The 8334-nt window shown below is 43.1% G+C and overlaps 2 protein-coding genes across 2 annotated transcripts; both read right to left on the bottom strand.

The window, feature by feature from the left end:
• Positions 1 to 4313: 4313 nt before the first annotated feature.
• Positions 4314 to 4805, bottom strand: LOC145400492 (uncharacterized). The gene has a single exon (XM_080273020.1). The coding sequence runs from the start codon at positions 4803 to 4805 to the stop codon at positions 4314 to 4316; it is 492 nt and encodes a 163-aa protein (XP_080129146.1).
• A 1408-nt stretch (positions 4806 to 6213) lies between these two features.
• On the bottom strand, positions 6214 to 7257 carry LOC145400486 (uncharacterized). Its single transcript, XM_080273013.1, has 2 exons — positions 7036 to 7257; positions 6214 to 6792 (listed from the first exon to the last, which is right to left on the bottom strand). The coding sequence occupies exons 1-2, from the start codon at positions 7255 to 7257 to the stop codon at positions 6214 to 6216; spliced, it is 801 nt and encodes a 266-aa protein (XP_080129139.1).
• Positions 7258 to 8334: the final 1077 nt, after the last annotated feature.

The following is an 8334-nucleotide window of genomic DNA, read 5'->3' as shown; positions in this document are numbered from 1 at the left end:
CCTTATTAGTGGGTCGTATGGGGTCGATGAGTGATGGTCAAAACACCCACCAAGACGACACCTCTCTCTCTCTCTCTCTCTCTCTCTCTCTCTCTCTCTCTCTCTCTCTCTCTCTCTCTCTCTCTCAACTTCACTACTTTTAGTTATTTATTAATTTATTTAATATATGTCCTTCATTGGTACACACTAGTGTCTTCTATTACACTGGCTTGAGTAGTATCTTTGTTAGAGGCTATGACTTGGGTGTGTAAGATGCAGGCTATGATGTAAATATACAGGTGAAACATGCACCCTATTGGGCAACGTAATGAGTGTTGCCGATAAATGTAATATATAATGAAGAATAGCAACCATTTGCATGTGTAACCATATATTTATTGAATGTAATGCTTTCTTGAACTTTGATACAAATTCAAGATAATCGGGGAGAGTGGCAGGTAGCAGCTTTTCATTGATTAACCACAAGATTTGATCAGTCAGCGTAAGAAGTTTCTATACTTCGCAGTAAGAGGACAATCCATTATATAGTGATGAAGTGTGTGTGCTGCTGGTGCCCCACAAACTGCACAAGGTAACGAGTCATCTCTGATGAATTTCGATTAATATTTATAGCCAAGTCTCAGTCTTATGACAGCTTCATAAAGTCCACTTCTTTGGCCTTCTGTTACCTGAGTATTGTGAGACACGGTCACGTAGTGAAGAGAGCTAGTACTGCCATTTGCAATGCCAGCATTAATAGTCCTTAGCTGATACAAGTGGTTCTCCTCTGTACAGTACCACATCAGGTGATTTTGATATCAAGAGGGATGAGGGATAAAGAAGGAAGTATACAGCAACACATGGTAAAAAAATAATCTTTATGATCTTCATTTGTCCTTGCATATACAGTATTCAGTTCCTCAACTGACATGCATCTACCTGAAATGCACATCTCTCCTGCTGATTTTTTCTTTTCATATTTGAATATAGCACCTGCTGATTGTTACTGATGACTTGTTCAGGATCACATGGAATTATCTGTGCTTCGATAAGTTACATAAATGTGGTAGAGGTTGGATACGGGGCATTTATATCATAACAAAATAATTTTCGCTGAAACGGCTTTGGGTAGTTTTGCTGTAAACACATTAGTGTATTGCTAAGATAAATAAGAATAAGTTAACCAAAATTTGGTATTCCAGTGTGTTTCGTTCGCAAAATCCAGTTTAGCTGATTGAACAAAACATTCAAGCTAAATTGTTTTTGACAACTATGCCATACTATCTACTTGTACAAAATGTTTTGTAAATGTTAGACAATCTTGTTCAGCAAAACCCATTTGTTTGATGAAAAAATCTGTGTGTGCACGTTTGTGTGTGTTTCCATGTGTGTGTGTGTAATTCACCGGGTCGGTCAGGATCACGTGATGGTTTTATGATCATCGGCATTTTACCCTCCCGGAAGAGAGCTAAGAGCTCATATAGTCCGATCTAAGGGCAAAGCCTTGACCTTCACACACGCACACACCCATCCTCTTGCTCAAGGAGGACAGTGACCACCCGCTTTGTCAGTGTGTGTGTGTGTGTGTGTGTGTGTGTGTGTGTGTGACCGGCTAAAGCTCCCACGCAATCCTCAGGTAGTCCATCCTCTCAGCCAGGAGGAAGCATGTGTGATCCCCTAGACTTGCAGCTGTGTGAGGTAAAAGTGTTATGGCTCACACCCACATACGAGTTCTTGACGCCTCCACACAGTGGAGGTAGTGGAAGCAAGGATATCGCCAGGATTCGTTATATGTGTGTGTGTGTGTGTGTGTGTGTGTGTGATTTTCAGGTATCAATCGCTTTGCAGATAATGGGGGCTTCCAGCTACGAGTGTTTCTAGATACAGTACTGAAGGTTTCCAGACATCTGATTAAGGGTGACAAATATGCAAAAGCCATTACGGATGTAAACTAATCAAGCATGGTTAAAGCATGGAAAGCAGATTACAGAAGCCACCACTTCCTACAGCAACCACCGGAGTTGGAGTGAGTGGCATGCTTCTCTCTGCAGGCACGTGACTATGGTAATACAGCGTCCTTGTGCTGGCTGCATCACATGTCAACTGGGTACAGCTGACAACAGTTGTCTTGGATCAGAGTAATGGAAGAAATGCTTTTGTGGGCAATGAGCATGAAGAAGAACCACCCTTAATGGACAAAAGTGAATTATTCCTATCTTCCTCCATTCATGCGTGTTATACAACAAGTACATCATTAAAACTTCATAACTCAGTTTAAAAGCACGATTTTAAAAACAAGTAAGAAACATTTAGTCTTTCTTTCATTTTACTCGCATGTTGTAATTAATTAATGAACGTCTATGCCTTGAGTTGGACTAAAAAAAGAAAAGGCTAGTATTTTCTAGACATTTGAACACACGGATTGAATTATTTGTGACATGCGCTAGTTCCTTGAAATTCTGGTTCCTCTTCGTCTCCAAAAACTCTTCAGACTCTTTAGATTTCATGATTATATTCTACAGCTCCCCTCTTTTCCCAAGCAATTCTCCCTTACTTTTACTGTTTTGTTTTTGCTAATCACGTTTCAGTTTTCCTCATTAGACTCCTCAGACTATTTTGCTCTACCCATTAGACGCATTACTCTTTGTTAAATTCTTCAGACTCTCAGTTCTTCTCGTCAGATGCTTCACACTCTTGGACTTTTCGGATACCTTACTTCATCCCAGTACACTCTTCAGACTCTGGGAATACCGTGGCCTCTGCGGACAAGAACAGGCGGATGAGAGTGAGATAATGATGTGTAAATTAATGATAATGTTTAGCGGGACTCATTATCATGTCAAAATCTCTCTCTCTCTCTCTCTCTCTCTCTCTCTCTCTCTCTCTCTCTCTCTCTCTCTCTCCACTTGATCTTCCTGTAGTTTTTTTTCTTTGCTGTTGTGGCTGCAGATTCTCTCGTCTGTGTCCTACTGTTTTCATTCATTCCTGTTTTATTTCCTAACTAAATCCTATTGTTTGTATAGAGCTGGCTGTACTTCCCGACTACACTGAGGCCAACGAGGGAGGCAGCTATAGGGGTAATGGGGAGGAGGGCGAGATCTACTGTAAGTGATGCTGGAGATAGATAGATAGATAGATAGAGATAGATAGATAGATAGATAGATAGATAGAGAGAGAGAGAGAGAGAGAGAGAGAGAGAGAGAGAGAGAGAGAGAGAGAGAGAGAGAGAGAGAGAGAGAGAGAGATAAACCAGGTATTCCTTGCAGATGGTACAACAATTGCCACAGACTCGTTCGTAAATTCGGAAGATAGCCTAGTATTTGCGTTTGAAAGTGTTTGCAGGGAGTTGAAGGCGAACGTGAGAAGTAAACTTGTATGATGCAGCAGAGGACGGAGCTAAAAGATAATTATATGAGTGACATTAAATGGGGAAGATTTGGAGGAAGTGTGTGTGTGTGTGTGTGTGTGTGTGTGTGTGTGTGTGTGTGTGTGTGTGTGTGTGTGTGTGTTTTAATAGTGGTAGCAACATATGAATCACAGGGACCTGAATAACTCATAGGGTAAGGGAGGGGGCAAACGTATTATGGGCGTTGTGAAATGTGTGGAAGGAAAAACAACGTATATTCAGGCAAAGATGGGCACTTATGAATGTACATGGCGCCGACAATGCTTTGTATATGCAATTCGTTGGCCTAGAATGCTAGGGAATAAAAAGAAGTGGAAACGGAGTGTCTAAGACCTATATGTAAGTTAAGATTATTTCCAAACGATGAAGTGGAGAACCATGGGTGATTGAGCCAGAAAGATAGTTTTTCGTCTGTTCGCGTTCGACATGACTGAAGTGTAAGATGAATCCTGTATTGTTTTCTTAGTGGTTAACACCTGATGAGTTAGCGGATTAAAGCTGTCCAAGGACTGAGCCTATAAGGATTTACATTCAAGGAATGGTTGGAGTTTACTGATAACAATTCCACTCAAGGGCGATCAAGGCTGGTTACCCACGCCTTCGTTGTCAGGACTGAGGAGCTTAGCCCCTGGCACCTACACTCCTGATGGTGCAAAAAGTGGAGTGGATCAAGGCTGGATGGATAAATTTTTTTCTGTGTATGCAGATAGATAATCGACTGCACAACTCTGAGTGGAAACCATCAACTGCTTTGTTCATTTTTTATAAAGAATTTTTTTCTTAATTTTCACTTCACATTTTCCTTTGCTGAGCCTCATATAACACTGATAGTTATCAGTAAATAACGATCTTTATCAAATACTGGCTACAATGATCACTGTGTATTTAGCTGTTTCTCTTCTTCTTCGTCAGCTTCATTTACCCATCTTTATATGGGGTCGCTGTTCTTGATGAGCCTCTTCCACCTGCCTCTATCGCCTGCCATGTTGGTATCCAGACTCTTTTCTCTCATATCCGTCACTATGCCATCTTTCCACCTTATCCTGGGTCTTCCTCTCCTCCTCCTTCTCTGTACTTCCATATCCAGTGCTCTCCTCTTGTCACTTTGTCCATCGCTCCTCATGACATGGCCGTACCATCTAAGTCGTGCCTCTTGTGTTTTCTTCGAAACCTCCACCACCTTCACTGTTCCTCTGATCCTTGCATTGTTGATTCTGTCCTCCCTTGTCACGCCACACATCCATCGCAACATCCTCATTTCCGCTGCTTCCATCCTCCTCTCGTTTCCTTTTTCACAGGTAGTGCCTCCGCCCCATACGTCATTGCTGGTCTTACCATAGTTTTGTACACTTTCCCCTTTAATTTCACTTGCATTCTCCTGTCGCACAATACTCCTGATACGTCTCTCCAACTTCTCCATCCTGCTTGGATTCTTCCCATTATTTCCTTATCTTCACTACCGTCAGCTGATAGGGTGGATCCCAGGTATTTAAATGCATCCACCCTCTTCAACGTCACACCATCCAGCCTAATACTTTCACGTCTATCGTGTACCTGCTATGTACACATCATATATTCTGTCTTTGTTCTACTTATTTTCATTCCTCTACTCTCCAATGCTAATCTCCACTCATCCGGTCTGCGCTCTATCCCTTCATTTGACTCACTCACCAAAACCACATTATCGGCATACATCATGTCCCACGGTGTCCCCATTCTTACATCCTCTGTCAACACGTCGAATACGATGTTGAAAAGGAAGAGGCTCAGCGCAGAGCCATGATGCAGCCCCACCTCCACTCCAAAACTGTCCGTCATGCCTGCTCCACTCCTCAATCGCGTCTTAACATTCCTGTACATTTCCTTTACAAGTCTTACATATTTTTCTGGTACTTTTTCTCTCTCAAACACCTCCACAACTCCTGTCGCGGTATTCTATCATAGGCCTTCTCTAGATCTATAAATACTATATGTAGTTCTTTCTGTTTTTCTCTATACTTTTTTGCCATTTGTCTCAATATCAATATTGGGTTCGTTGTTCCTCTTCCCGGCATAAAACCAAACTGACCTCTGGCCACCTCCATCTCCAGCCTCAGTCTCTCATCCAGTATCCTTTCCCAAACCTTCATTGTGTGTGATAGCAGTTTAATTCCACGATAATTCTCACATTCTTGTACATCTCCTTTCTCCTTGAAGATGGGTACCAACACACTCTCCCTCTACTCATCTGGTATCTCTTCCTGCTCCTCTATCTTGCACATTAAATTCCACAACAAATCCACTCCCTCTTCTCCCAGGGCCCTCCACGCCTCCACCGGGATCTCATCTGGTCCAGTTGCCTTGTTGTTTTACATTCTTTTAAGTGCTCTCACCACTTCTGCTCTCTCTACACATCTCGTAAGACCTAGGTATGGTATTCCATCATTCTGATGATCCCGTGGGTTCTCCTCATTTAGTAGGCCCTCAAAGTACTCCTTCCAACTCTCTTATACCTTCATCTCATCGATTAGCACCACACCATTTATATCCTTCATCTGCATCACATGATTTACATCCTCCGTAGACTTATTCCTAATCCTTGTTATCCTGTATATTCTCCTCTCTCCTTCACGTGTTTCCAGCTCCTCATATATATCACGACAAGCCTCAGCCTTAGCCACTGCCACTGCTCTCCGTGCTAACTTCTTTGCACTTCTATACACCATCTTATCCTCCCACGATCTGCTTTGCTCCCACTGCTTCTTTGTTTCCTTTTTCCTTTTTAGTGCATTCTTAACGTCTTCTCTTGACAACCATTCTTCTCTAGTTGTACGTCGCTTTCCCGGTGTTTATCCAAGTACTTCTCTGGCCACTCCTCTCACGGTTTCTGCATTCTCCCTCCACCAGTCTTGAACTCCCTCTATATTTACGTTCACCCTATCTAGTACCTTAGTCTTGAACTCTTGTCTCTTCGCTTCCTCCTTCAGCGCCGTCCATCGAATCCTCTTCTCATACCTCCTCCTTCCTTTTTTTGGTCTTTTTAGCCACACAGTCATCACTAGCAGCCGGTGTTGTGGTGCTACGTGATCACCTGGTATAATTTTACAGTCTTTTATCTCTATAAGGTAGTCTCTCTGGGTAGAATTTCCTCCACTCTTATACGTGATGACATGCTCTTCCCTCTTGCAGAAGAAAGTATTAGCAATTGCCAGGTCAAAGGAAATGGCCAGATCCAGTATCCGTTCACCCTCTGCATTTACATTTCCAAGTCCCTGGCCTCCATGTATCCTCTCAATTCCTTCATTATCTGCTCCAACTTGTCCATTCAGATCCGCGCCCAGCACCACCCTCTCCTCCAAAGCAATTCTCTCCATCTCACTTTCTAGCTTTCTCCAGAACTCTTCCTTTTCTTCATCTGTTGATCCTGTCTGTGGTGCATATGCATTAACCACATTTATTATACAAGCCTCATATATTAACCTTACCGTTATTAACCGATCTCCTCCTCTCGCCACTTCAATCACATATTCTTTTATTTCCTGCGACACCACTATTCCAGCTCCATTCCTTCACTCTGCAGTTGCACTACTATAATAAAGTTTGTATCCATCTCCTAATTCCTTCACCTTGTTACCCTTCCACCTGGTCTCCTGCACACACAGTATACTCACCCTCTTCATCTTCATCAGCTTCACCACCTCTCTTCCTCGACCTGTCAAGGTCCCAACATTCAGTGTTGCCACCCTCAGGGCAACAGGAGCTCGCTTCTTTAGCCGCTCTCGCTCATGGCGCGGTTGCCCTTGCACAGTCGCAGAGGTCGGTCGATGCCTCTGTGCATCGCTTATAACGGGGTACACCCTGACATGATTCACTATTCCTCGGTTGTGGCTCATCATGGTTTTGGTTTTATTTTACTGGCCGACAGCCATTTCTGACGCCAACCCTCCCCATTTATCCGGGCTTGGGACCGGCATAGAGTTATGCTGGCTTGCACCCGTATGGTTTGTGTATTCAGCTGTTTATCATTAGGAAATACTGAACCCTTTTGATCAGTCACTGAAGATAATTATCGTTATGAGGAATACTGGCTTATTACAACATCAGAGGTCTTTGCTAGCATGTCATATATCATCAAGCACTCATTAGTATTATGAGAAAAGTCAGTGCGATTTTTCCTGGCTCACTGGACTCCACACTGGATGGACAGATATGTCTGTGTCCTTTATAACATTTACTAGATAGGGTACCCGGCATTGCCGGGCCAAAAAGGCGAACACTCTAGTCTTTCTTTCTACTACAAAAAGACCATGGACCTCTTTTGCTTTTGAAGAGGGATTTTAAGAGATCCAAGAACTTTCTATTTCAGCTTTCGCAGACTAACGCACATAATTAATTTGTGCGCACTTGTTTACTATTACCGGTGACCTCAAATGACCGACTGGTGACCTCAAATGGCCTCGGAGATCAACCTCACATGGCCTATGTCCGAACTGGAGGTCATGTGAGTCTCCATGACAAATATTGGGCTGCAGGGGTAGCCTACCCGGCGTTGCCTGGGCCAAAAAGGCGAACACTCTACCGATGACCTCAAATTACCAAATTCTGATATTTGACCTGCCTAAAACCATCCCTGGGTCACCCTGATTCAGAATATATATGAGTCTGGGGGTGTTTGGCCCTTGGTTTGGGCGTGATTGAAGGACAAACAAACAAACAATGCAGATTTTTTTTTTTTCATTAATACAGATTAGTCACTAGCAGGGGCACCAGGCGTTGCCCGGGTAAAAATCTATGATCGTGCACATCACAATGCTTCGGACCCAAGGCGGCCACTACCTCTGTGGAAGAGGGCCCCTGGTGCCCCGTTTTACACACTGAACTTATGTTCGTCACTAGGCCCTTTTTCCCAGGAATATATTCCACATAGACCTGTTTCTATCATGGACTTATTGTCTCCACTACTCACCCAC

This window comes from Coenobita brevimanus, chromosome 6 (assembly GCF_032717465.1).
Source record: "Coenobita brevimanus isolate Jiangsu-jjx chromosome 6, ASM3271746v2, whole genome shotgun sequence".
Taxonomy (NCBI): Eukaryota; Metazoa; Arthropoda; class Malacostraca; order Decapoda; family Coenobitidae; genus Coenobita; species Coenobita brevimanus.
This window is presented reverse-complemented; position numbering and strand designations above follow the sequence as displayed.